The 27878-nt window shown below is 58.2% G+C and overlaps 2 protein-coding genes across 3 annotated transcripts; both read right to left on the bottom strand.

Moving 5' to 3' along the window:
- Positions 1–125: 125 nt before the first annotated feature.
- On the bottom strand, positions 126–6946 carry ACY3 (aminoacylase 3). The gene is given in 9 exon segments (XM_047823293.1): positions 126–367; positions 2923–3040; positions 3043–3099; positions 5197–5252; positions 5255–5290; positions 5431–5515; positions 5794–5826; positions 5828–5987; positions 6681–6946. Coding segments are annotated over 9 exon segments (1053 nt in total).
- A 5891-nt stretch (positions 6947–12837) lies between these two features.
- Positions 12838–20681, bottom strand: ALDH3B2 (aldehyde dehydrogenase 3 family member B2). 2 transcript variants are annotated; one of them, XM_047878614.1, is made up of 10 exons: positions 20564–20681; positions 17021–17183; positions 16513–16623; positions 16183–16303; positions 15945–16030; positions 15744–15825; positions 15146–15532; positions 14591–14757; positions 13913–14012; positions 12838–13641 (listed from the first exon to the last, which is right to left on the bottom strand). In XM_047878614.1, the coding sequence occupies exons 1-10, from the start codon at positions 20620–20622 to the stop codon at positions 13457–13459; spliced, it is 1461 nt and encodes a 486-aa protein (XP_047734570.1). In that variant the 5' UTR covers positions 20623–20681; the 3' UTR covers positions 12838–13456. The 2 variants fall into 2 exon arrangements, with proteins under 2 accessions (XP_047734570.1, XP_047734571.1); XM_047878615.1 differs by lacking the exon at positions 17021–17183 and having other exon boundaries at positions 20564–20655.
- Positions 20682–27878: the final 7197 nt, after the last annotated feature.

The raw sequence follows: 27878 nt of genomic DNA, 5'->3' as shown, positions 1-27878 counted from the left end.
GTCCAGCTCCAGGAGTGGTGCTGTGTGGGAGGAGGGCAGGTGGGAAGGCTCTGACGTTGCAAAGCCTCCTCCCCCCCTCCCCGGTCCCCCCTCCCGGCTCCCTCCCTTTCCCAGCTAGGAGCCCCTCAGCCACTCCTGATCAATGGACCCAGGCGCAGAGTGGGGGCCCTTTTGGAGGACCCGGCTGGGCGGTCCGCAGGGGCCCAGGCCCGGTGACTGGAGGGCTGGGCACTGAAAAGGCCTGGCGGAGGCCGGGGAGGCCGCAGTAGCCGCAGGAGCGTGAGGGCTGATGGCAGAGGTGATGCCCTCTCACCAGGACCTCGACCCCTGACCTGGGGCTGCTGCTGGTGTGGCATCGCCTGGGAAACTGGGAATCACAAGGGGGCAGCCTCAGCAAGTGCTGGAAGAGGCAGAGCTCCTGGACCGGATGGCAGAAAGCCGGGTCTGGCTGATGGCTGGCGCCCGAGGAGCTGTGCGATCCTGGTGGATTCCCGACAGCCCCCGTGCCTCAGTTTCCCCAACTGCGCGCATAATCTCTTCTCTCTGGGATGGACGGCAGTAAACTGTTCCCATCCTGATTGACGGTGCCTAAGTAGTCCCCACGGGGTGGGAGGCCGGCCCAGGTCACAGGTCTCTGGGGCGTGTGTCTGCTCTGCACACAGGTCAGCCTGTTCTCTCCAGCCCGACCAGGCGCCTTCTCCAGGCTGCCCACGCCCATCCAGGCCCAGCATTCAGGGACACCTGGATCACCGGTCAGGAAGGCACAGGAAGGCACAAAGCTGGTTGCTGTCAGATGAGAGTGCTGCTTGGCCATCTCGTTGCCGCCCGATTGCCCAGGGAGGGTCATCGGGCTAGACCCCAGGAGAGCTCAGTCTGGGAGGGAGTGTTCCAGGCCGGCCGCCAGGCCGGCACTAGGGGACAGCACCTCAGGCTGGGCTGGGCCCACTTGACTGGGGTCCCCAAGGCAGACTAGACCCCCCCACCCCAACACACCTCCTCCAGAGCGTGGCACTGGGGACGTGGGGGAGGCGGAGGCCCATGCCTGGCACTGGGCACGGAGGGACCGCGGGTCGGAAGGACTGCTTCTCTCCAAGAATGACACCCAGCTCCTCGATGCCCGGGGGCAGACCTCTCCTCCCTCCGCTTAGGGGTGCCTCCTGCTTTGGTCTCCTGTAACCCAGATCCCTGCCTGCCAAGCTGGGAGAGGTAGGCCCATGCCCAGCTCTGGGGTTTGCTGTGGGGCAGGATGAGGGGGGGGGGTGGTTTCTCCATGCTTGGGAGGGTCCCCAGCGGCTATCAGGGGCCACCCAGTGAGGTGTGTGACCGGCCACGCCACGCTGTCCCAGGATCCACAGTGGGGCGAGGGGGTGGGGAGGAGGGAGAGGGGAGAGATGATGGTCTTGGGAGATTCCCACCAATCCTCCTGGCTCCCCCTCAGCCTGGACTCCCAGGAGTGGGCCAGTCCAGGGTCCTGTTGGCCACTGGTGTGTGTGTGTGTGTGTGTGTGTGTGTGCACACGTGCGCGTGCACCTGCACGCAGCTCTGCTCTGTGTGATGGGAAACGCCCCCTCCACGCATGTAGGTGAGGACACTGACAGGCCAGCCCACTTGCACACAGATGAACCCCGGGCCCCATGCCCCACACCCACTCGTGTGCACACGTGCACAAGCTGCCGTGTGCATGGGTGCACGCGCGCTCTCTCTCACACACGCCTCGCACACAGGCGCGCCTCTCTGCACAGCCTCCTCCCCGGCCGGCCTGCCCTTCCCGCCGGAGGCGCCTGCTGGCCCCCCTGCCCCCTCATCCATCTTGCCTGCCAGCCCGTCCCTGGCGCCCCCATATCCTTCACACCTTCTCATCTCGCTGTTCAATAGCAGGAGGCCGCGTGGCAGCTGTGGCCGCGGGGAGATGGATGGGCCAGGCGAGGGTGCAGAGGGGCCGGGGGGAGACGCCTCCCGAGGATGGCGCTCTGGGCCCCCCGGCCCCGCTGTCAGCCAGGAGCCGCGGCCTGTCAGGCTCAGGTGGGTGCAGAAGCTGAGGGCTGTGTCCAGTCTGGCCTGTGTGGATGCCCCGCAGAGAGGGCCTGGGTCAGGACCGAGGGGACCCAGCAGCAGACCCCGCGCCCGCTCCCTCTTGGGGTGCTGAGGACCTCCAGCCCCCCTGGTAGGACTCCCCCTACCCCAGGCCAAGGTACCTTCCCTGCGTCCCTGTCCCCGGGCAGCTGTCCTGGGTGGGGACAGCCTTGTCGAACTGCACCCCTTCCCCAGCCCTGACTCCCCCTGAGTCCCCATGGGCACCGGGCTCATTATATATTGGAAATGCACATCTGGGCTGTGTGCCCAGCCACATAAAGACCTCTTCAGAAGGACACCCAAGGTATTGAAGTTCTTGGAAACACATGTGTGTGCAGTCACACACACACACACACACACACACACACACACAGTGCCTGGGTAGGCATGTGCATGGGCTTCTGCTCTCTCAGACTGATTCTCCAGCCCCAGGAGCGCAGGCAGGTTGGGAGGCCCCCCCCCCTGGGTCGTGGCCTCTTCTGGAAGGCCCTTTGTTGACTCCAAGTGGGATCTTCCCCCTGGGCACCGATAGGCTGTACAGAGACAGCCATCACTGGCCCCAGGACACACAGCATGTCCAAGACCACCCTGGGCCAGACCCTGAGGTCACAGAGAGGGACCATGCAGGACAGAGGACATGAACCATCAACCCCTGGACATCTTCCATTTTATAGATGGGAAACTGAGGTACGGAGGCATGGGGGTATGGCCAGAAACATGGTATACAGCAGAAGGCAAAGGGGTGCCCTGGGAGCAAGACTGTGGCTCGGGACCCATTGTTCAGATGGGAGGGCTGAGGCTGTGCGGGTCTGGCCTGGGTCAGGGGCTGGGGTGGGGTTGAAGGCCAGCGTGGCAGGGCAGGCATGGAGAACGTGAGCTTCTCTGCCTGAATGGAGGCAATGCCCTTTTCATAGTAGGTGGCCTTGTTGATGACCATGGGGTACACGGCAGACCCCCCCCCCCCCCCCCACAGAGCACATCCTCACCACCGGACATCTGGAAGATGGCTCTACCGGGCTGTAGGGTCTGGAAGCCTCAGTCCTGGGAAGAGAGCCTCCGGCCAAGGTTGCTGGGGCCGACCTCTGCCCTGGGCCCTGTGGGGGCAACCCGAGCAGGCAGTGCCCAAGAGATGCCCTTCACCGATGGCCTCATCCAGTCACTGCTTCACTTTCTCAACCAATGTGACAGGGTGTCTGCCGAGATGCCCCTGGCTCTGTGTTCAGAATGGAGACACAAGTTGCCTTAGAAAGACAGTTGTCATTGTGGAAGTGTAGCCTCGTGGTTAAGGGCACAGACAGTAGAGGTTCAAACCCTTGCTAGCTGGGTGACCTTGAGCAAGTCACTTAACCTTTCTGTTCTTCAGCTTCCTCCTCTGTAAAATAGGAATTATGGTGTCTTCTCCTATCCTCCTGAGGTTTAAGGTAAACGGCTAAGAGTGCTTAACAGCGTCTGACACAGAGTAAACATAATATAATGGCCTATCAAATAAATTTTTAAATTGTGGGAGAAATCACTCGGAATAACTGTCATGGCTCTGCATCTGTAAGGACGATGGATGGGCCCCCGGCCCTAAACGCCGAAAAGATGTTGCCCCTCCATTATGGTGTTGTTATAAGTAAGAGAACACCTCAAAATCAAACACGAAGCTCTAACAACAGCAAAAAACCCCAACCAATGGCTGATTTTTCCTACAATTGTTACTTTGGTTCTTTTAAAAAAAATGTTTTAATGTTTATTTATTTTTGAGCGAGCGAGAGAGAGAGAGCATGAGCAGAGGAGAGGCAGGGAGAGAGGGAGAGACAGAATCTGAAGCAGGCTCCAGGCTCGGAGCTGTCAGCACAGAGCCGGACGCGGGGCTCGAACTCACAAACCGTGAGATCATGACCTGAACTGAAGTCAGACATTCAACTGACTGAGCCACCCAGGTGCCCTGTTACTCTGGTTCTTTAAACAATTTTTGAAATGTCAAATTCTTTCCGATATTTCTTTCTTTTTTGTGCCCAGCCTCTGCTGCGCCCCCAGTGCCTACCAGGTCTGTCTGCTGGGTCACTCCGATGCTGTCCCGCTGGGACTCACCACTGAAGGAGGGGGCTGTGGCTGCTTACTGGGCTGGGGGACAGATCTTTGCCGTGGCAGGGGGAGGGCTGGTGCCAACAGAGCATGTGGCCCCCTCTGAAGCCCGTCCCGCCCCCCGAAGGCCAGTTGGGACACTTGGAGAACGGTTACTAAGGAGGCTAGGGCTGGGCACCCAGCGTGAGGAGGCCTGTGGCCTGGACACGGCAGGACTCGAAGGCCACGGAGGGCGTGCACCTAGTGTGACAGCGACCCCACGTGGCAGTGGGCAGAGCGGTAGCCGGTGGGCGGCGCAATCTTCCCAATCTCCTCCCCGCCAGGCCAGGCGCAGAAGCGGGGAGGCCAGACTCCTGTGACATTCAGGAAGGGAAGGCCTGCAGAAGGAATGCCGGATTCCCTGCTAACGTGCAGAGGGACGCTCGGGGAAGTACTTGGAAAATAAAGACAGGCTCCATGTTTGCACCCGCAAGCAGGTGGATTGGGTGGTGCCCGCTCCGTATCACCTCCCTCTGCCTTCAGTGGCCAGGCTGCGAGGAGCCCCTCCTGGCCTCTGCAGGCGCCGGGCAGATCACTGTGGCCCCGAATGCCAGGCCTGTCCGTGGGGTTCCAGGGAGGCTGTAGGGGCAGGGCATTGGTGGGGGGAGGGGGCAGCCTCGTGTTCTGATCCTGATTCTGAGGTCCTGATGACCCTGTGGGAGGCACCCGTGGTCCCTGCCTCTGGGCCTCAGTTGCCTCTGCCGCCAAAGCTGTGACCCAGGAATCTCCCCACAACAACACACACGCACCTGCAGCTGAGGATGCCCGGTCCCCAGCCTCCGTGCGTGGCCGGTCCACCCTGCCCGTTCCATGTGCTTAAAGCAGGAGAGGCTGTGCCTGGGCCAAAGGCTGGGTGTGTGAGCCTGTCCCTTCCTCCAGGCCCAGAACACAGTGGGCCGTGGGGGCCACCCAAGGCTGGTCCCCAGCCCACCCGTGAGCCTGGCTCCAGGGTCCCCGGGTCGGGCCCTCGCCTCTCTGGGTCTCAGTTTCCCAGCAAGTCCTTGCAGATCTCACCCTGGGTGAAGAGTCGATGAAGTCCAGGACTTTGGCCACCAGGGTCCTCATCCTGCTCGCAGCTCACCCTGAGGCTGGGGGCCCAGCTCCAGGACTGGGGACCAGGAGGAGAGGGGTCAGGCGGGTGCCCCAGAGAGGAGTGCTCTAACCCCAGGTCCTTGACCCTGCCTATCACGCGGCCCCGCCCTTCCAAGCCCCGCCCCCTCACCCATTTCTCCTGAGGTGGCAGCCTACCCATTCCGTTCTTGGCCAAGGGGTCCAGGCTATAACTCCCCCACCCCGGCAGCTGGGACAGGGCTGGGCAGGGCACCTTGGGGCTCTGCAGTGGGGTGGGGGTGGAGGGACAGGAGGGGTGGGTCAGACCCCCAAGAAGGGGAAACTGAGGCGTGGGGAGAGCATGGAGGGAGCACGGGGCACTACCCACCCCAGCCCAGCCTCCCTCCACCCTCTGGCAGGAAGGGGGGAAGGAAGGAACCAGAGGGCCTGGAGGACTTGCAGGTGGCAGGCCCTGACTGGAGCCCAAGGAGAGGGCCAGGGGAGGCACTGGCACCCTCCCAGCTGTCCCCTTCCCCACTGCCCCCGAGGGGCCAGGGCCACCTGGTGGTGGCACAGGTGCATGGCAAGACCCTCTGTGGGCAGCTTCTGCGATGAGGCAGGTGCCCGTGTTGGCCGTGCTGCTGTGCAGGTCAAGGACAAAGCCGAAGGCCCGGCCTGAGGCGTGGGGCCCCGGCAGCAGGTTCAGTTCTCGGGCCCTTGTCACCTTGCAGGGGTCATCCAGGTTGGCCCTGGCACTGCAGGAGCAGGAATGGGGTGTCAGCCCCCTAAGAGTCTCAGTCAGTGATCAGAGGTTTAATGGGATGACGGCCTCATGCTGCAAGGAGGGGTGAAGCCTCCGAGACCCTGCAGGAGAGACAGAGCAGCTCAAGGCCTCTTCTCTGTGCCACTGTGGCCGTCCCTGCCCTGCTTAGGACCCCCACCGGCTCCCCACTGGCCCCATAAAATCCAAACCCTCAGCCCGGCCTGCCACCTGCTTCATCACTTTTCACTGCAGCCGCACCTCCAGGCCTTTGCACCTGCCGGACCCTTTCCCGGAATCTCCTCTCCTGTCTTTTCCCAGTTAACCTCTATTCACCCTCTGGGGCTTGGCTGAGATATAACCTCCTCCAGGAAGTCCTCCATGGCTGCCCTTGGCCATGTTAGATGCTTCATGTTGCCCCCTCCCCTACATTTAGCCTCTTGGGTTGTGGTTGCTGCGGGTTTCCTCTGTGTCCCCCAGTGGGCTAAGGACAACACCTCAGTCTTATTCCCCATTTTTTCACCTGAGCTGACCAAAGCCCGGCTCGGAGATGGGGCCCAGTGAGCATCTGCTGGAGGAGGAAGAGCTGTTGGGGTTCCGGACAGGTAAATGCAGCCTATGGGGCTGGTTGGAGGCAAACCGTGGGTGTGGGGAACTCAGAGGAAGCCCTGATCAGCTTGAAGTCTACCGCGGCCGTCTGAGGCGGGGACTCAGTGCCAGGCCGAGGGGCTGGGCCAGCCTGGAGGACACTTGTGTGAGGAAGTCGCTGGTGAAGGTGCGGTTGGGGTCCCGGTTGGCCAGCCCAGGCGTGGCGGAGAAGCTGGGTCTCTGCAGCTCCCCCAGGGCCCGCAGCCAGTGCTGGGCCAGGTAGACACCAGACGTGTCATGGCACTGGGTGCCCCCAGTCACTGCCGCGTGGCGCAGGGGCCCTCGGGGCACAGGCAGCAAGCACATCCACATGTGGGGTGGAGAACCTGGTGGCGGACCTGCTTAGGTCACCCTGGCACGGACACGGGGCCCAGTGGTCAGAGCTGGAGTGGCAGAGTGGTGAGCTCCCTGAGGCCCGAGGGATCCCAGCTGGGCAAGGAGGTTGTGTGTCAAAAGTTGTGGTGGGACGCAGCTCAGCTCCGCCCCGTTTGTGCCTCTGGGGGTGCAGCTCAGGGCTTCTCCCGCCCGGTGCCTATGTTGGGAAGAGGGGCCTGTTCCCGTGGGGGAGATGGACCCCAAGGCAGGCCCCCTTTAGCAAGAGGACTACGCTCCCATTTTGTAGGTGGGGGAACCAGGGCGCAGCATGGGGAGGGTCACCTGATTAGCTGGGGGGTGTCTGGGTTCCGGGCAGCTCCTGCCGGCCCCTCTGGGCCGGTGCAGAGGCCTCAGGGAGGGGGTGATTTCGTGCAGAGGTGGTCTGGGTTTCCGTGGCCTCCGGGGCTGGGTGTGCACCTGCTGGGCCAGCGGATGTTTATGGGCCCAGAGATCCCCAGGGCAGTGTTTGTGCCGAGCCTGCGGAGAGCTGGCCCAGGTCCCCCCAGGGGTCCCCACCCCACACTCCTACTTGCTGCGGCCACATAGAGCCCAGGTCCCGTGGCCAGGCTCCTGTCCGTGCCCTCTGTCCCTCCTCTGGGAGTGGGGCCAGCCCTCCCTCCCAGGGCCAGGAAGGGAAGCTGCACGCACACTTGGAAAATTACTTGCGAGGACTCTCTAAGGCCTGAGATGAAGACAACCTCCCCCACCCCCAAGAGGTCTGTGCTTTGGCAGATGCCCAGATGAGGAACACCCCCCCCCCCCGCCTTTACCCCCTCAGCCACATGCTTCTGTGCTTGTAACCCCAGAGGGCCAGCGTCTCTGCCAGGTCACCTTTACCCTAAAGGGCTATGATCTGTGCGGTCCCACTTTTCCAGCTTTTTGATGCTTTAAACAAAGTTTCGGAATGTTTTGTCCAGTATTTTCGGTCATTTTCAGGGACAGGCGTGACGCAAAGGGATCAGTTTGCTCTGTTTTGGGAAATGACCCTCAGACCCATTTTACGGATGTGGAAACCGAGGCTCAGACAAAATGCCAAGGGAACACAGGGCATTAGGGGCAGAGCTGGAGTCGGAACCCGGGGGGGGGGGGGGTCCGGTCTGAGCCCACCCTTCTTTGCTGCTCTCAAGGGTCAAGGGGGCTAGGATGAGGGGGAAGTTCCCCCACACCCGGCCCTGGAGGCCTCCAGGTCGAGCTGTCAGGGAAGAGCTAAGGACAGTCCGGAGGTCACCGAGGAGGGAGGCAGAACCAGGCAGTGAGTCACCTACGCTGGGCGAGACTCCAGGGCCCTGAGTTTGGGCCTCCCACACCCCGGTTTGGAAGGTGGGGGAGGGACAGTAAAGTATCCCCCGGGCTGAGAAGGCCCTTTCAGACCGGGAAGCGAAGGAGGTCACTCCATAAGCTTTACGCAGCTCTGCTCAGGGCGACCCACTGACGGCGGGTGGAGCTGACGATGACCTAACTGGGTGGTTATTCTCCGTGAAGTCGGGAACTTTCGTCTGCAGATCTTACTTACACAGCGAGGTGACCAGTGCCATCAAAGGGCTTGCGTGCACCTGACAGCTGACCTTTTCTTTTTTTTTCATGTTTATTTATTTTGAGAGAGAGAGAGAGAGCAGAAGCAGGGGAGGGGCAGAGAGAGAGAGAGAAGGAGAGAATCCCAAGCAGGCTCTGCACCTCGGGGCCTCAGCCTGCGAACCGCGAGGTCACGACCTGAGCTGAAATCAAGAGCCCGACCCCCACTGAGCCACCGGGCGCCCCGACAGCTAGCCTTTAATTAGATCTTGTGGCTCAGTCGCCTGTGCGTCAGGAGGGGGAAGGCTGTGTTATCTCTGACAGGTTCCCGGGAGGCCGGGGCAAGTCTCCCCGGGGATCCGGGCCTTGGTGGGTATCTCTCAGGCACGCATACTGGTCTCCAAGGGGACCCGAACGCGCGACCCCATGAGGGGTCGTCGAGCGAACGCGAGCGAGACGGAGGGCCACAGCTGGATCCGTGTCGTGTGCACTCCTACACCGGGGCCACACCCAAGCCTCAGGGCAGCAGGACAAAGAGAGGCTCCTCACGGTTGTGACAGAGCCCCGGGAAGCTCTGGGAGGGCACAGCTTCTGTAGGAGTCTGGGGGCCCCTGCGCCTCGCACACGCGTGGTCCCTTTTAACCCCGACAGCGATTCTAAGACAGAAGTGGGAGCCCCGTTCTGCAAGATAAGGGAGCGGAGGCCCAGACACGCTGAGGGACCCGGTACCGGTGTGGCGGGCAGCGAGGGGACCCACTCGTCTTGCTGCTGCCCAAGACGGGCCCCGTGTGTAAGTCCCTTTGGCTTATTAACACTGCCACCTACCAACCTAGAATGACCTGCCTCTTCCTTGATCAGTCCCCGCCCTCCGCAGATGGGGGCCGGTTTTAGGTTAACACCTGGGAAGCTCCCGAGAGGGGTTCAGACCAACCCCTGGTGAGCCAGCCAGGAGACCAAAGAAATGGACCTTGGGAAGGAGGCATCTTCGGGGTGGGGGGGGGGGTGCGGATATTCCAACTTGGCCATCAGCCTCCGTGCGAGGAGCGGCGGCCTGTGTCAGATGACTGCGGACTGCCGTGTGAACACAGGGGACGCCCGAAGACGCCAGCCGTCGTCCGTGCTCCTAGGCAGAGCGGCACGTGGTGCCCTGCGGAAGAGGAGGGAAGCCACGGGGGCCCCGGTGGGCCGCCGACCTCTGCCGCGAGCAGTTCCGCGGGCCCCGAGGCTGCAGCTCCAGTTAGAAAGTTAGAATGGCCTGGGCGCCTGGGTGGCTCAGTCGGTTAAGCGTCAGACTCTTGACTTCGGCTCAGGTCTTGATCGCCGGGGCGTGGGATCGAGCCCCGCGTGGGGCTCTGCGCGAAGCGTGGAGCCTGCTTTGGATTCTCGATCTCTTTCTCTCTTGCTCCCCGCCCCTCCTCTGCTCATACTGTCTCACACTCAAATAAGTAAACTAAAGAAAAAAAAAAAGGGAAGCAAGTTAGAATTGCCGAGGTTAGAGAAAGACGCGTGGTGTCCATTGCTCTGTTGGCCTCAGGCTGGCAGACGAGCTGGGAGGGAGACCGGGGTGATGAACTAGAGGCCTCGGCCTGCCGTCTGCAACCCAGGGAGGGTGCAAGCTGGTTAAGGTTAAGACCCCAGCACTGTGACACAGCCGGACCGGGACACTAAGAGGCGGAACCTCCGAGAAACCGATGAAGTTGGAGAGGGTGATGCTGCAGCAAATGATGAGGAAACAGACAAAACGCGCCCTGCTTTCTTGACCCCTAACTTACGGAAAATTTTTATTTTTTATTTTTATTTTTTGATTTATTTTATTTTATTTTTCAAACATTTATTTATTTTTGAGACAGAGAGAGACAAAGCATGAACAGGGGAGGGTCAGAGAGAGAGGGAGACACAGAATCCGAAGCAGGCTCCAGTCTCTGAGCCGTCAGCCCAGAGCCCGACGCGGGGCTCGAACTCACAGACCGCGAGATCGTGACCTGAGCTGAAGTCGGCCGCTTTACCGACTGAGCCCCTCAGGTGCCCCTTTACGGAAAATTTTTAAATAGCAGTTACCCCAAAAGTCCTAAGAGACAACTTGCGTTCTTTCTTTGTCCCTGGAGGTTGTTAAGTCTGGTCTGTAAATGTAAAACATCCCGGGAGATAACCCAAACGTTGCCCACAGAGACTGAAGGCAAAAAGGAGGCGAGGGACTTTTAAAATACAGACTGGCGGGGGCGCCTGGGTGGCTCGGTCAGTTGAGTGACCGGCTCAGGTCATGATTTCACGGCTCGTGGGTTCGAGCCCACGTCAGGCTCTGAGCTGACAGCTTGGGATTCTCTGCCCCTCTCCCTCTGGCTCGATCTCTCTCTCTCTCTCTCTCTCCCTCTCTCTCCCTCCTTCCCTCTCAGAATAAATAAATAAACTTAAAAAAAATAAAAACAAATAAAATACAGACTGCCGGAGAGGCTCCCTTGCCCTGTGTGCTATAACAAACTGTCATCAGATCTCTAACCCTGACCGTTGTCAAGTCTATTGCCATTTACAGAGAGTTACTGTTTTACCCTAGTGGTTTGGCAAAAATGCATGCCTACGAAAGCGCCTCATCGCCAGGAGATTCGAAGAAAAGACCGACAATACGGGTTTCTGACAGCTAAGATCGATTTGCCTTCGTGTGGGAGGGACGGCGATGAACGTGTCAAAGGCTCCCGCAAAGCTACCTGCGCAGCCCCGCCCTCCCTCTGTCGTGGGGTGGTGGCTGGGGACCTGTCCCCGTTCTCCTTCCCCACATCAGTGACCCGGACCCAAGGCATTGCTGATACAATGGTAACAAGCAAAGGTCTGCCTCTGCTGCAGGGACTTCCCTGACGCACCTGCAAAGGAAAAGGATTTATCTACAGAAAACCCAAAGCCCAGGCGCCGTTGGGAGTTTGGGGGGATTGTCTGGTAAGACTCGTGCTGTCCCCAAAGCCGTGATTGATAAGGTGCAACCCTTAAGAAGGTGAGAGAAGTGTGAGCCTTTGTAGGGATTTGGGGGTTTGGGATGACTTCTTTTTTTTTTTTTTTTTTAATTTTTTTTTTTCAATGTTTATTTATTTTTGGGACAGAGCATGAACGGGGGAGGGGCAGAGAGAGAGGGAGACACAGAATCGGAAACAGGCTCCAGGCTCTGAGCCATCAGCCCAGAGCCCGACGCGGGGCTCGAACTCCCGGACCGCGAGATCGTGACCTGGCTGAAGTCGGACGCTTAACCGACTGCGCCACCCAGGCGCCCCTGGGGGTTTGGGATGACTTCTAATACTCACCTGGCATAGTCCGGGTACGGCCTCTCGCACGGCGGCCAGTGCAGCAACCAGCGGGCTGAGCTCTAAGTCATCTGGCCAGTGATTGCTCGTGAGCGAGCCGTGGCCTTTAACCCTTGGCAACGACAGCTGGGCTGTTTTAAAGGGATTAACCTGGCAGCTCTGAGCAGGGGAAGCTGAGGGGTGGAAGCTCGTGCCCACGCCTCTGTGGGGGCAGCGGATGTGGAAAGACCTTTGGATTCACCTGCAAGAGCCCGAGATACTCCTCCCTCCCCGGTTTTCATCTCCCTTCACATGGCACAACCCCGGGCAGTTGGGAAGCTGATGCCCTCGCTGGAGCCCAAGCCCGAGATACTGACTAGATCGGGTGCGTAGAGAGCGGGGCCACCCCAGTGCCCCAGCAGGATGGCATGTTGCCAAGGAGGCCGGACTGCCCTCCGAGTACAGTGACTCGGTCAGTGACGTAATCGCACGTCCTGTGTGTTCTAAACAATACCCGAGACAATTGCGAAAGAAGCTGGGGCCACCCACCGGAGCTCCCGGCCGCGGAGGGACCAGCAGCTTGATTGTATCAGTCCCTTCCTCTGGGCGAGGCTTCTAAATATGTGTGGACACGGCGTGTGGCCTAAGCCAGGCTGTCCCCCGTCACCGTGCAGACCAGGCTGCCGTCATCAGGGGACTAGAGGATGTGAACACCATGGATAGATGCCCTCATTGACTAGATGGTCACCGGGGGCCACATTTCAGAGATCGTGGTGTGCAAGACGGCCATCCTCCTCCTTTTCTCTCAACCGGAGGCCACACCCCCAGTCTGCCCATGGCTCTGAGGGGTGAGGAGCCCCATGAAGAGTGGGGGGGGTGGAAGTGAGCTCTCAGGATGAGGATTGGGGGAAGAGTAAGAGGCAGGTCACGATGCACTAGATATATTCTGTTTACTGATGCCCCCCTCCCCCCTCCAAATTTCTCCAGAAACCCGCCATCAGTCAGCTCTGCCCTGCTTTCCTGTATAAACTCGGTTCGGCCCCCTGCTGTCTCTAGACCTCAGTTTCCCCATATGTCGGATGGAGTGGCTAGGTTTAGACTCTGCCGACCACGATCTCCTCCTGCGAGTCTGCGGCCGGATGATAGACATGTCCAGAATGTGCACACCCCCTCCTGTGCCCAGAGGAGATGTGACTAATCACTCTTGTACGCTTTCCTGTCGATTCCACCTACCCACAGCATCAGAGTCCTTGCCAGGGACACCCTTTCGGGTGACTTCGGCAACTGGCCAGGTCCGGGCTCAAGATCAGATTATGCCAGCTCCCCAAACCAGGTGTGAGTGGCGCTGTTAGAAACCGCCCTGCATTTGGGGGGCCTAATTATAGATCTGATACAAGGGAGTCCTTTCTAACCACAAGAATTCCATCACCAGGCATAGCCCAAGCTGAATCAGGAGACCACAGGCAAGGACTTTGGCCCTGAAAACAGTGGACCAAAGGCCCAGAGGTCCTGCCCAGCCAGGGGTCTGTTGAGACAAAGGCCCAAAAAGACGATCTTTGCACTCCTGGACAGGATCCCCTCCTTCCGAGCCCCACACTGAACACCTGGGCAGCGGCAGGACACAGGGATCGTGGGGGTAGGGCACTGGAGGGGCACAGGGTGTTCACAGAAGGGTGCAGCTTTGGGACCCCAAGGCCCAGCTGACCAGCTGCTCTTTGCTGTTAGTGTAGGGAGGGTAGCGGATTTCCTTGAGCTTCTCCAGGCCGGGGTGGGAGAGCAGACAGGCGCGGTGGTGGGAGAAGGTGTCGAAAGAGAACTTGCCGTGGTATCGTCCCATCCCGCTGTTCCCTGCGTGGCGTGGAGGGGAGGGGCTGAGGCCGGCAGCCCTCCCAGCCTCAGCAGCAGTCTCCTGCCCAAGTGGGAGCCCAGAGCTGGCAAGGAGCTCAGGGGAAGCTGAGCCACTCAAAAAGCCATTGTGCGGATAGGGAAACTGAGGCCTTGAGAGACCCGGGGCCAGGAGCAAGAGAGTGAAGGCGACACTGGGCCTTCCGGGGATCGGAGTACCAACCCGGGCTTCCCTGGGAGTGGGGGCTGGAGGGTAGAGGAGGGCAGGGCTCACCGACTCCCCCCAGCGGCAGGGACGTCAGAGTCAGGTAGATGAAGCCCTCATTGCCTCCGAAACTCCCGCTGCTGGTCCGATCCAGTATCTGGTTCACTACCTGGGGGGAGGAGGGGGGCGGCCGGTGGTGGGCTTGTGATCCGGGAAGAGGGCTTGGGCCCTCAACCGTTCCACTGGGAGCAGAGGAGCCCCCTTTGTTCCCGTCCTCTGCTGAGACATCTCCCCTCTGAGCCTCTGAGCCCCTTCCACATGGAGGGAGCCCGTGACCGTGAGGGGCGACAGGAAGGGTAGGAAGCACCAGCCATGCACTGGCAGGCATGTCCCTCTGCCTGTCAGGTCCCCCGGAGCTCTGCCCTGTTCCCCCTTCAGGGCCTGTGCTTGCCCACACAGAGCCTTCATGCACTTTAGGAAGAAGGGGGTCTCTGAGCAGGCCAGATAGAAAAAGGCACCCCATCGTCTAGCTGGAGGCTAACCCGGCCGGGGCAGACGGCTGGCCAGCCACGCATCTGGCAGGTTTTCGGCCCTGCCCAAGCCGTCCCTGCCAGGAGCTTTGTGCAGGGAACCGTTGGCCAAGTGGTGCTGCCCTAACCCTCCCAGGGTGGGCTGTGATGGGGGGAGGTCACCAGTCTGCACCTTTTTTAAACCCCTTTCTTGTCCCAGCCCCACCCGAGCCCCCACCTGTTTGTTGTTGGAGAAGGCGTACAGGGCCAGGGGCTTCTCCCGACGGTTGATGAAGTCGATGGCCTCGTCCAGGCTCCTCACGTTCACGATGGGCAGGATGGGTCCGAAGATCTCCTCCTGCATCACGGGTTCCGTCTCCTCCACGTCCACCAGCACCGTGGGGGCTGCGGGCACAGGGCGCGGCTCAGCCCTGGGGAGGGGGGCCTCGGGCAGGGCTCAGGGACCTTCTGGGGAAGACAGTGTCCCCACGGCCCCCAGAAAGGACCGTGAGGGGTTCTCCAGCCTGGCCGGGGCTGAGGCGGAGCGCCCGTGCCTCCCAACGGTCTTCCCAGAGCCGGGGTCCAGGCTGGGCGCGGCCAGTGCAGCCGTGGGAGGCTCGCAGCCCAGACTCGCGGCCCAGGTGGGAGCCTCTCGGCCCAGACTCGCAGCCCAGACTCACGGCCCAGGTGGGAGCCTCGCGGCCCAGACTCGCGGCCCAGACTCGCGGCCCAGGCAGGACCCGCCTCATGGACGGGCCTTCCCACGGGGGTCGTGGCAGGACGGCAGGCTCACCGATGTAGCGCTCGCTCTCGTCGCTCTGGCCGCCAATGGCCACGCGGCCACAGCCCAGCAGGCCTCGGAGCCGCTGGAAGTGCTTCTGGTTGATGATGCGGCCCAGGTTCGGGGAGCTCCGGGGGTCCTCGCCGTAGAAGCGGGTGATGGCGCTCTGCAGGGCGGGCAGCAGCCGCTCCTGCGTGTCAGGGCTGCACAGGACGTAGTCGGGGGCCACACAGGTCTGGCCGGTGTTGAAGTAGCGGAACCAGGTCACGCGGTTGGCCACGGTCTGGGGGTCACAGTCGTCGTCCACGTAGCAGGGGTTCTTGCCCCCCAGCTCCAGCGTGACGGGCGTCAGGTGCTTGGCGGCGGTAGACATGACGATCCTGCCCACCCGAGGGCTCCCTGGGGACACGGGAGTTGACGAGGGTCCAGGCCCCCCCTCTCCTGGCCCATTTGTACCTTGTCGGCTGGCAGGTGCCCCAGGCCTTGCTCCCCCCAGATTCCACCTTCCAAGGCCCAGGGGCTGATCGCCATCTGGGATGCTCCCCCTCCTGGCCACCACCTCCTCCCTCCGCAGCCTTCCCCCCGGGACACTGGTTGAGGCCACCCTCACCCGTGAAGAAGATGTAGTCGAACTTGTGCTCCAGCAGCCGCCCCGTCTCCTGGGGCCCGCCCAGCACCACGGCAAAGCAGCTCTGTAGGGCGGGACAGGCGGCTCAGGAGATACTGCAGCCCTGGGGACGGCTGGACCCCTCCCAGCTGACAGAGGCGGGGGGTGGGCCACCGGGTGCTGATGTGGGGGGGCCATCCCCACCTGGTCCAGGTACTGGGGCAGGACCTCAGCCAGGACCTTCTCTGTGCTCTTGCTTATTTCTGACGGCTTCAGCACCACACAGTTCCCTGCAGGGACAGAGGTGGAAGACGTGGGGAGAGGCCAGGGCCCCGACAGCCACCCAGGGCAGAGATGCAAGGAACAGGCCAGAGGCCGGGGGCCCTCTTAGGGAAGGGCTATTGGGCTGGGTGGGGAGGGGGCCTCAGGACGCTCTCCTCACCTGCGGCGAGGGCACCCACCAGGGGCACCAGGGTCAGGTTCACGGGATAGTTCCAGGGGCCGATGATGAGTGCCAGGCCGAAGGGCTCCTTCCGGATGAAGGCAGAGCCCATCTGCGTGAGCTGGATTGCAGGGGTGGGGGGGCATAGTGAGGCGCTGCAGGGGGCGGGGAGCACCCCAAAGCCACCCCCAGTGTCCCCGAGGTGCCTGTGCAAAGGAGTCCTCATGAAGACTCGAGAGCATCAGTGGCTCGCCGTGGGACGAGGGTGGGGGAGAGGCCTGTGCTGGAACTGCCGCCGGGCACTGCCCCCCACCGGGCCAGCTGGCTCACCAGGTTCTTGGCCGCAGGCTCGTCCTTCATCCAGGTGGGCAGGTTCTTGAGCGCGAGGTCGACCTCGTTCTGGCACATGATGAGCTCGGTTATGTCTGCCTCGAAAGCTGCCTGCCGTGGAGATGGAACTCAGGGATCGGGCCTGGGGCAGGGCGGGGAGGGGATCTAGGGCGTGGGGTCCCCACGAATCCTCACCCCGGGATGTGGAGATAGTTCCCGAGGAACGGCACGGTGAGCGGCGAGCAGCGTGGACCCCAGGACAGGTGGCCCGGGCTCCAGCTCCCGCCCTGCCGTTTCCAGGGTGTGGGAGTTTGGGCAGGTGTCTTCACCCCCATGCACCTCAGTTTCCCCATGGGTACCATGGGGACCACGCCCACAGGTTTGGGTGAGTTAATGTCGTAGAGCGCCTACCCCACACTGCACGCCCGGGAAGGGTCTGTGCAACAAACAGGAACGAGTGGGGGGCACAGCCAGCCTTGCCCCGCCGGCCCCGCCCCCGCGCCCCCACCTTGCGCAGGTCCTGCGCCAGCGCCTCCTGCAGAAGCTGCTTGTGTTCCTGCAGGAAGCGGCCCAGGCCCCTGAGCTGCGCCGCCCGGAACTCGGCCGGCCGCGTCCGCCCTGCGCTGAACGCCTCCCGCAGCCGCCTCAGCGTGTCCGCGAAGGGGTCCATCCTGCAGGGAGGGGGCGGCGTGGGCCGGGGCTCCCCCACCCTCACGGCCAGTCCCCCCGCCCCCGGCCCTGGCCGCAGCCACGAGGGCTCAGGACACTCTCGCAGGGGCACACGTGTAGCCCCGGAGGGCCCGGGCTGCCCCCGCACACGCACCCAATGTGTGTGCCCCACCCACACTCGCGCCTGGGTCCCCTCCAGCCCTGGCACCAGGCCGCAAGCAAAGCTGAGAAGCAGGGATCCAACGGGTGACACGGAGGGCCCCCTCTGGGCCTGAAGCAGGGACTCTGAGGGTTCTTAACGGAATGCTTGCAGGGGCTCACGGGGAAAGCGAGGCCGGGCGTGCCATCCACAGGTGCCCGCAGCGGAAGGAGGGCCCCGTGTCTGCTCTGGGGAGGTGGTCCTGGAAGGAGGGTCTCAGCGCAAGGAGCAGAGGAACATTCTGGTGGGCGAGCATGCGCGGAAAGGCAGAGGCGGAGGGCCAGGTTGAGAGCTGAGAGAGCCTGGGGCCTCGAATCCCTCTGGGCCGTAGCCAGACGGCCCAAGGGAACCCCCGCAGGGCTGAGGGGGGGGGGTTGCGGGGGGGCCAGGGAGCAGGGGCCCAGCAGAGGGGGTGCATTCCTTAGACCTAGAGCAAAAGGGGGTTCTGAGCACCCCAACCCAGAGGCTACCTGTGTGCCTCCCTGTCTTTCTGTGTCTGTCTGTCCGTGTGCATATTTCTGTCTCTCTGTGTGCCTGTGTGTGTCTGTGTGTACGTCTGTGTGTGTGTGTCTGTCTGTCCGTGTGGTCTTGGGCTGTCCTCTGTCCTCAGCCGCATCTCGCAGGCCGGAGCCCAGGACCTCAGCGCGCTGGCCGTGGAGGAGATGGGGCTCAGCCTCTCCCCTGGGCACCTGCAGGCCGGCAGCCCCATCCGTGCCTCCACCACTCCCAGGGCCTCAGGCCGGTCACTCCTTCTCTCCGAGCCTCAGTCTCCTCATCTGGGAAGTGGGAACAGCCCGCCTCTGTGGAGCACACAGCACAGGCCTGGCCGTGCAGCCCTCAGCGCACGTCGGCAGCCGCGGTTACTATTCTCGGAAGCCATAACACAAGGAAAGCAGCTAGTGCCCAGCTCAGGGGGTTGTCCCAGCGGGGGAATTCGGGGCGACGGGACAGATGCTGCACACACTCCCAGGCGGTCTGCAGATGCCTCCCTCCCCCTGGCGGTGAGGCCGTCACTCCCGGCACTGTGCACTCCCTTCCGTGGGGACAGGGGCTCTGGACCCCAGGGTCCAGAGGATACAGTCCACAGTAGTTGCTCAGTAAAGACTTGTTCTTGTCACGGGCTGGAAGGGGGCCCCGGTCATGCCCTCCCACAGCCAGGCCCGGTGGGGGGAGGGGACTGCGTCCCACCTAGACCGCTGCCCCAGACAGCAGAGCCCCATTTCCTTCTGAGCACTTCCCGGAGGAGCGAGGCCTGAGTGGACCACGGCACTGCCCACCCTCAGTCCCAGAGCTCTGCCTGGAATGCCAGCATCACCCTCCCTCACCCAGCTTTCCCTGCCTGGGGTTCAAACAGCTCCTGGTCCTATCAGCCCTGCTCTAACTTTGTCCATGGCTCCCTAGTACCTCTCTAGGGTCAAAAGCCTCAGCCCTGAATCGAGGCCCAGAGCGGAGGAGTCTGGGACGAGTTATGGCACCTGGGTGTCCTGATGTCCACCCCAAGATCCTGGCCCCAGCCCATCGTACCTTTTCCAGGTGAGGCTGGCAGGGCAGGAGCTCCCTGCCTTTCTCAGCCGTCATTGTCTGTGTCCCCATTGTGCCCACCTGGGGTGCCTGGGGACAATCTCAGACTCAGCTTAAGGGTGGCCAGATCCCCAGCCCCATCCCCACTGTTGCCCAGTAAGTGAGGAAACAGACAGCTGGGTGGGGGGTGAGGTCAGCAGCAAGGCCAGGGGTGGGGCTGGAGCTGACCAGCTGGTTCCTGCTTCTCATCCAAGGTGCCTCCCCGTCTGCCTTCCCTGCTGCAGGGGAGCAAGGCCTCAGGGGTTGCTGACAAGAAACTCCGGGCTGCTTGTCAGGGAGGCTTTGGCCGGGCCCGGGCCATGTGGGTGACTGCAGAAGACTCGGTCGGCCCTTCGGGACCTCGCAGTCTAAACACAGAAGAACAGGGGCGCCTGGGTGGCCCCAGTCGGTGGCCCAGATCTTGATCTCACGGTTTGTGAGTTCGAACACCCGCATCGGGCTCTGTGCTGACAGCTCGGAGCCTGGAGCCTGCTTCGGGTTCTGGGTCTCCCCTTCTCTCTCTGCCCCTCCCTTGCTCGCGCTCTCCGTCTCTCTCTCTCTCTCTCTCTCTCAAAAATGAACATTAAAAAAATCAAACACAGAACGGTGACACCAAAAGCAATTCCCAAGCGTGAAAGGGTGTGCCGCAGGCTCCAAGAGGCCGGCGACAGGCCCCACCAGCGGGAGCCAGCTGCAGCGGGGAAGGGGCAGGGGCGGAGGCTCTCGGGGGGCACGCGTTCTGGGCAGAGGGACGCGCGTGTGCCCGGGGTTTGAGAAACAAGACACAGCTGGGCAGGGCCCTGCAGTGTATCCCGCGGCCAGTGGGCACGTCACAGAACACAGGCTACCTGGGGAGCACAGCCGGTGCCCCGGAGCTGAGTGCTTGGTGTGCGACGTCTCTTTTGAGCCTCACGGGTTTCGTTACTGCGCCGTTGGAAGGATGAGGAAACCGGGGCTCCGAGAGGCGACCCGATTTGCCCTCCTCGAGGCTGCTGTGTGGCGGCTTCAGTCCCAGTCTGTGTGGCCCTAGCCCCTCACCCCACCGGCACTGAGACCCTGCACCAAGGTGCACCCTGGGCTTTTTTATTGACTTCCTAGCATCTCTCCGCCTCTCGCAGATGTTCCGTAGTCAGCTTGCGATACTTCCAGAAGCGGAAAGAAATGTCAGTAAGCGTCGCTTTTACAACCCTGTACCAAAGACAGCTCTGGCCTCGCCTCCCAAGGAGCTCCCCCCTTTTCGTCTCCCGACTCCCCAGCCATCCCCATCCCAGCCCCGGTGACACCTGGCTGGTCCCGGTCTGTCCACACGCTGCCTCCTCCCCCAGCCTGGGAGCTCCTCCGGGAAGGATGGGATCTGTCCCCCCACCTCCACCCCCCGGGGCCAGACCAGCACAGGTCTGGAGGGACGGTTCCTCCAAGGGTGCTCCCAGGAACCTGCCTGTGGGGGTGGGGGGTGGAGGGGGGGTGGAGGGGGGGGGGTGGAAAGTGAGATCCAGTCAGAAGGCACAGCTGGAGCAGGGCAGTGACACCTGCCTGAGCTGAGCCCGCTCCCGACCCCTGGCCCTGTGGCCCCACATTTCACTCCCTCGCGCAGCTGGCTCCCGACCGCAGGGCCCCACGTACCCCAGCATGGGCTCCGACTCTGGATCCTTCGCTGTACCTTTGCCCTCTTTGCCTGACATTCTGCCTCCAGGTGTGCTGATTCTGCTCCTCGGCCCGGTCTCACCCCTGCTTCTGCCGTCTGCCAATCCTCCCAGGAGCCCCAGCAGCCTGTCGGCTTCTACCGGACTCCTGTGCCCAAGCCCCGCAGTGGAGCGGCTGTGGGGGAGACCTAGCAGAAGCTGCCTCTTAATTCATAGACCTACACCCCTCCCCAGGCTGGGCTGGGAGTTGGCTGCATTTGTTTAGAGAACAGGTCTGGGAACTCCGGGCCACTCTGAGTGTGCTGGCAGGGAGTTGCGTGAGAAGGAGACAAATCCCCCAGGGGGCTTCAGGATGAAAAGATCAGTGGGACCCTGGTGGGAAATGCTGCCTCCTCCAGGAAGCCCTCAGCCAGCAGGGTTTTATGGCCCACCCAGGTCCCTGCACACCCCCCCCAACCTCATGCCATTGAGCCCCTTTATTTCCCCTCTCTTAATGTGTCTGACTGGCATCCTCAGGGCAGAGGAAGGGGCTGTGAGCCGAGGGAGCCTGGACTGGGGGTGAGGGGGACACCTGTAGAGCTGCGGGTGGTTACCTCGTTCTTTTGTTCACTTACTCTCTTATTCACTGTGGGACCCTGGGTAAATTACTTAACCTCTCTGAGCCTCTCCAGGTCGCAAGAGTGCTTGTCATGGTCCTTGAGAGGATCACCCGGGAAGATTAGACCAAGACCCCCCACGGCGGAGGGCTGCGGAGAGCGGTTCCAGGCAGAGCGTGTGAGAACCCCCCGTGTACCCTGAGATCATCCCCTGGCTCTGATTGGAGTCAGCCAAGCAGGAGCCACAGCCTGCCGCAAACCCCAGACCGGAGTCTGGGCCCGAGCCTCGGATGTCAGTGCTGTTATGAGCCCAGGAAGGGGACCTGTGGGCTGGCGAGGCTCACTGTAGAGCGGAGGGGGAGCGTGGCAGCTGAGGACGCCCACTGACCCCAAACCATTGGCTCATGCCTTCGGGTGGGTGAATTGTATCTTAATGAAGCTGTTAAAGTAAAAGAAAACAAAAGCAAGCAAACCTGAACCATGAAGGCTGAACAGCCCATAAGCGAATAACAAAATGCTCCACCCCAGCAGCGGTTGGCAAAACGTAAGATAAAACCTTCGTAAGACACCTTTGCCGCCCCATGTTGTCAGTTTCCTGCGGCTGCTCTAACAAATGACCACAAACACGGTGGCTGCGGGCAGCAGAACTTTATTGTCTCACCGTCCTGGAGGCCAGAAGGCCCAAATCAGGGCCATGCTTCCCCCCGGGGTTCTAGAAACAGTCCTTTCCTGCCTCCCCCGGCTTCTGTGGCTTCCCGCATCCCTGGGCTTGTGGCCACGTACCTCCTACCTTCGTGGGGTCTTCTCAGTGTTGAATCTCTCCCTGCCTCTCTCTTACTGGGACACTTGTGATTGAGTTCGGGGTCCATCAGACATTCCAGGATGGTTTCCTCCTCTCAAGATCCTTATCTTAATCACACATGCAAAGTTTTTTTTTTAAATTTTTAAAAAATGTTTATTTATTTTTGAGACAGAGAGAGACAGAGCATGAATAGGGGAGGGTCAGAGAGAGAGGGAGACACAGAACCCGAAGCAGGCTCCAGGCTCCGAGGCGTCAGCACAGAGCCCGACACAGGGCTCGAACTCACGGACCGTGAGATCATGGCCTGAGCCGAAGTCAGACGCTTAACAGACTGAGCCACCCAGGCGCCCCTGCAAAGATATCGTTTTAAGTTTATTTACTTATTTTGGGAGTGAGGAGGGGCAGAAAGAGAGAGAGAATGAGAATGTGTTGGGCACAGAGCCCAACGTAAGGCTCAATCCCACAAACTGTGAGCTCATGACCTGAGCTGAAATCAAGAGTTGGATGCTCAACTCACTGAGCCGCCCAGGCACCCTCAAAGCCACTTTTTTGAAAGTAACGTCTCACTCACAGAGGAGGTGGACACGTCTTTGGGAGCCATCGTCAGCCTCCCGTAGGAAGCAAAAGCCACTTGCTTTATCATCCTGGAAAATGATGGATCATGACTCCCAGGAAAACGTATTGAAATCATCAACAAACATTTGCTGAGCATTTAAGGAGAGAGCCTCACATGGGACCTGGCTTTGAACTAGCCCTGCACAGGGCAGTAGTCTCAAAGTTGGAGAGGGACGCTAGACGGAACAGTGTTGGGCAGACAGAGGCTGTGCCGGCCAGGGGCACCTCTCGGACGAGGCTGTATCTGAGCTGACCCCTCAGTGAGATGAGCCGGGCACTCAGACACCTGCAGCTGGGAGGGAAGAGTGTCCGTTCCAGGCAGACGGACGCAAGCATAAACATCTGAGGACAAGAGGAGGATCAACGTGGCTGTGCATCAGTGAGACCGAGCAGAGGGAAGGCAGGGGACATGAAAGGAGCACCTTGGAGTCGGTGCGTCCACTGAGGGATGCCATCACCCCCAGCTGACAGCCACCACCCTAGATGATTCTTTCAAGGAGTTCTGCGGCCACGGGGAAGCCAAGAATGGGTGATGGCTGAAGGGTGGGATGGGTTGAGAGTGGGGAGATCCAGGGGCGCATATAGGGACGGTCCAGGTGGGGAAGGAAGAAGGGACAGGGCACGTGGTTGTGGGGTGAGGGCTGGCAGAGTCGGGGGTGGAGAATGAGGGACGGATTTCCTCTGGACTTTTCTGTGCTTCCCCGTGACGTGACATCGGCCGCAGTGGGGGAGCGAGGAGGTCGGGTGTGACGACCCTGAGGACAGAACAGCAGCTCTGGTTGAGGCCTCTGAGGTTTGGCCCTGACCTTCCTTCCATTGAGATCTGACAGCCTCCTGTGGCCCGAATTGCAACCTTTCAAAATCAATATGGTGGACGTTTAGAGAGTGCCCCCTTTTTGGCGATTCCAGACATTGCTGTGAGTAACACTGGGTGTATCTCTTTGTAAAGTTTCTCTGGGTGTGTATGTGGGAGTAAGACTTGTAGATGGTATGTGCATCTTCGACTAGCCCAGGTATTGCCACACATGACCTAGATGTTGCCTCCAAAGAGACTGACTGATGGAAATTCCCCTAACACTGTACCCAAGTTCCCCTTGCCCCCCATCCTCTCCAACAGTTGGCATTTTGCTTTTGGCCAATGAGCGCAGTGGGGTTGAATGGTGCCCTCCCCACCCCCAAATCACGTATGTCCGTGCCCTAACCTTGGGAGTCTGTGAATGTAGCCTTATGTGGAAAAAGGGTCTTTACCGATGGAATTAAGGGTCTCAAGAGAAGACCATCCCGGATTGTCCAAGGGAGCCCTAAATCCCATGACACATCCCCGTAAGAGGAAGAAAGAGATTTGAAATAGAAGAGGAGGAGGCCATACGACGATGAGGCAGAGATTGGGGTGACGCAGCCATGAGCCAAGGAGCGCCTGGAGCCCCAAAGTTGGAAGAGGTAAGGAAGGACCCTCCCCCTAGAGACGGTGCAGGGAGCGTGGTCCTGGCACAGCTGGATTTCAGATTTCTGACCTCCAGAGCTGTGAGAGAATGAATATCTGGCTTCTAAGCTTCCGAGTTTGTGTGATTGGTTATACCGGTTCTAGGAAACTGACACAATGGGCATGGTTTTCTGTTGTGTTACTTTTCTTTGGTCTTACTGGCTTGTAGGATTCTGAATATTCCCGGTAATAATCGTTCGCCGTGTACCTAGTTTTTTTTTAATTAACGAACGTCATTTTCTAGAACGGTTCACAGCAAAACTGAGCCAGAAATACACACGGTTCCCATCCATCCCTTTGTCCCCACCCCACCCCCCCCCCCCCCCGGCCACGCACTCAACACAATTTCACTCTGCTTTCTTCTTGCTTACGTGGTTTCTGAGAGGTCAGATATGATTCTTATGTTTGTCCTTGTTTGTAGGTCAGATATAGATAAGGTTTCCCCTCTCTGATTTCTTCCAAGATGTTTGTTTTATCTTCGATTTTCTTAAGTTTAAATGTAATGTGCCTAGATGTAACTGTTTATTATTATTATTATTATTATTATTATATTATAATATTATATTATTATAATATTATATAATATATATAATATATATAATATAATATTATATATATATTATTATTATTATTTTGCATTTATCTTGCTTGGTGTTCTCTGGGACTCCTGGATCTGTGGTTTGGTGTCTGGTGTTAATTTGGGGGAAACTCTCAGTCATCACTGCTTCAAATATTGCCTCTGTTCCATTTCTCTTCTGGTTAGGGTTTTCCTATTACATGTATGCTACGCCTTTTGTTATTGTCACACAGTTCTGGGACAGCCTGTACTTTTTTTCTCTCTCTCTCAATCTGTTTTTCTCTTTGCTCTTCCATTATGGAAGTTTCTAGTGTCATATCTTCAAGCTCAGAAATTCTTTCCTCAGCCGTGTCCAGGCTACTAGTGAGCCCATCAGAGGCATCCTTCGTTTCTGTTCCGGTGTTTTTGATCTCTAGCGTTTCATTTCGATTCTTCCTCCAAATGTCCATCGCTCTGCTTCCGTTGTCTCTCCGTTACCTCATGTTGTCTGCCTTTGCCATTAATGTGCTTGGCACGTTAGTCATAGGTCTTTTTTAATTCCTGGGCTGATGATTCCAACAGATTCACAGATTCCTTGTATCTGACTCTGGTTCTGATGCTTGTTCAGTCTCTTCAGACTGTTTTTTGTCTTTTAGTATGGTTTGAAATCTTTTTTTATATTCAATTTTTCAAAATGGAAATCCAAGTTAGTTAACATGTAGTGTAATAATGATTTCGGGAATAGAATCCAGTGATTCATCCCCTACATATAACACCCCGTGCTCATCCCATCAAGTGTCCTCCTTACTGACCCTTGCCCATTTAGCCCATCCCCCACCCAATACGCCTTGAGCAACCCTCAGTTTGTTCTCTGTATTTAAGAGTCTCTTATGATTTGTCTCCTCTCTGTTTCTATCTTATGTTTGCTTCCCTTCCCTTATGTTCATCTGTTTTGTATCTTAGATTCCACATATGAGTGAAATCATATATTTGCCTTTCTCTGACTGATTTATTTCGCTTAGCATAACACACTCCAGTTCCATCCATGTTGTTGCAAATGGCAAGATTTCATTCTTTCTGATTGCCAAGTTATATTCCATTGTGTGTATATCCCACATCTTCTTTAGCCATTCATCCATCGATGGACATTGGGGTTCTTGCCGTACTTTGGCTATTGTTGATGGTGCTGCTATAGACATTGGGGGCAGGTGCCCCTTCGAATAAGTAGTTTTGCATCCTTTGGATAAATTCCTAGTGGTGCAATTGCTGGGTCATAGGGTAGTTCTATTTTTAATTTTTTGAGGAACCTCCATACTGTTTTCCAGAGTGGCTGCATCAGTTTGCATTCCCGCCAACAATGCAAAAGAGACCCTCTCTCTCCGAATCCTCGCCAACATCTGTTGTTGCCTGAGTTGTTAATGTTAGCCATTCTGACAGGTGTGAGGTGGTATCTCATTGTGGTTTTGATTTGTCTTTCCCTGATGATGGGTGATGTTGAGCATTTTTTCACGTGTCTATTAGCCATCTGGATGTCTTCTTTGGAAGAGTGTCTCTTCATCCCATTTCTTTACTGGATTATTTGTTTTTGGGTGTTGAGTTTGATAAGTTCTCTATAGATTTTGGTTACCAACTCTTTATCTGATATGTCGTCAGCACATATCTTCTCCCATTCCATCAGTTGACATTTAGTTTTGCTGATTGTTTCCTTCGCTGTGCAGAGGTTTTTGTTTTGATGAGGTCCCCATAGTTCATTTTTGCTTTTGTTTCCCTTGCCTGCGGAGACGTGTGGAGTAAGAAGTTGCTGCAGCCAAGATCAAAGAGGTTTTTGCCTGCTTTCTCCTCGAGGATTTTGATGGCTTCCTGTCTTACGTTTAGGCCTTTCATCCATTTTGAGTTTATTTTTGTGTCTGGTGTAAGAAAGTGGTCCGGGTTCATTTTTCTGCATGTCGCTGTCCAGTTTTCCCAGCACCACTTGCTGAAGAGACCGCCTTTATTCCATTGGATATTCCTTCCTGCTTTGTCAAAGATTAGTTGGCCATACGTTTGTGGGTCCATTTCTGGGTTCTCTGTTCTGTTCCATGGATCTGAGTGTCTGTTTTTGTGCCAGTACCATACTGTCTTGATTACAGCTTTATAATACATCTTGAAGTCTGGAATTGTGATGCCTCCAGCTTTGGTTTTCTTTTTTACGGTTGCTTTGTCTATTCTGGATCTTTTCTGGTTCCATATAAATTTTAAGATTGTTTATTCTAGCTCTGTGAAGAAGGCTCGTGTTATTTTTATAGGGATTGCATTGAATATGTAGATTGCTTTGGGTAGGATCGACATTTTCACAATATTTGTTCTTCTAATCCATGAGCGTGGAATGTTTTTCCATGTTTTTGTGTCTTCTTCAATTTCTTCCTAAGCTTTCTATAGTTTTCAGTGTATAGATTTTTCGCTTCGTTGGTTAGGTTTATTCCTAGGTATTTTATGGGTTTGGGTGCAACTGTAAATGGGATCAGTTCTTTGATTTCTCCTTCTGCTGTTTCGTTCTCAGTGTATAGAAATGCAACCCATTTCTGTACATTGATTTTATATCTTGTGACTTTGCTGAACTCAAGGATCAGTTCCAGCCTTTTTTTGGTGGAGTCTTCTGGGTTTTCCACATAGAGTATCACATCATCTGCAAATAGTGAAAGTTTGACTTCCTCCTGGCTGATTTGGGTGCCTTTTATTTCTTTGTGTTGTCTGATTGCTGAGGCTAGGACTTCCAACACTATGTTGAATAGCAGTGATGAGAGCGGACATCCCTGTCTTGTTCCTGATCTCAGGGGGAAAGCTCTCAGTTTTTCCCCATTGAGGATATCAGCGGTGGGTCTTTCATAGATAGCTTTTATGATCTTGAGCTATGATCCTTCTATCCCTACTTTCTTGAGGGTTTTTTTTAATGTTTATTTATTTTTGAAGAAAAGAGAGACAGAGCATGAGCAGGGGAGGAGCAGACACACACACACACACACACACACACACACACACACACACATAGAATCCAAAACAGGCTTCAAGCTCTGAGCTGTCAGCGCAGAGCCAACGTGGGGCTCGAACTCACAAACCGAGAGATCATGACCTGAGCTGAAGTTGGACACTTAACCGACTGAGCCACCCAGGTGCCCCCTGAGGGTTTTTATCAAGAAAGGATGCTATGTTTTGTCAAATGCTTTCTCTGAATCTATTGAGAGGATCATGTTGTTCTTATCCTTT

The sequence above is a fragment of the Prionailurus viverrinus genome, chromosome D1 (genome assembly GCF_022837055.1).
Source record: "Prionailurus viverrinus isolate Anna chromosome D1, UM_Priviv_1.0, whole genome shotgun sequence".
Classification (NCBI taxonomy): domain Eukaryota; kingdom Metazoa; phylum Chordata; class Mammalia; order Carnivora; family Felidae; genus Prionailurus; species Prionailurus viverrinus.
The sequence above is the reverse complement of the archived record's forward strand: the minus strand, read 5'-3'. Positions and strand labels throughout refer to the sequence as shown.

Excerpts from the sequence above, each read along its gene's own strand:
- ALDH3B2 (XM_047878614.1), bottom strand. The coding sequence starts at position 20,622 with ATGTCAGGCAAAGAGGGCAAAGGTACAGCGAAGGATCCAGAGTCGGAG. Across the intron at positions 17,184-20,563 it reads GAGTCGGAGCCCATGCTGGG|GATGGACCCCTTCGCGGACA; the intron begins GTACGTGGGGCC and ends CCCTCCCTGCAG. Across the intron at positions 14,013-14,590 it reads CCTTCTCCAACAACAAACAG|GTAGTGAACCAGATACTGGA; the intron begins GTGGGGGCTCGG and ends TCCTCCCCCCAG.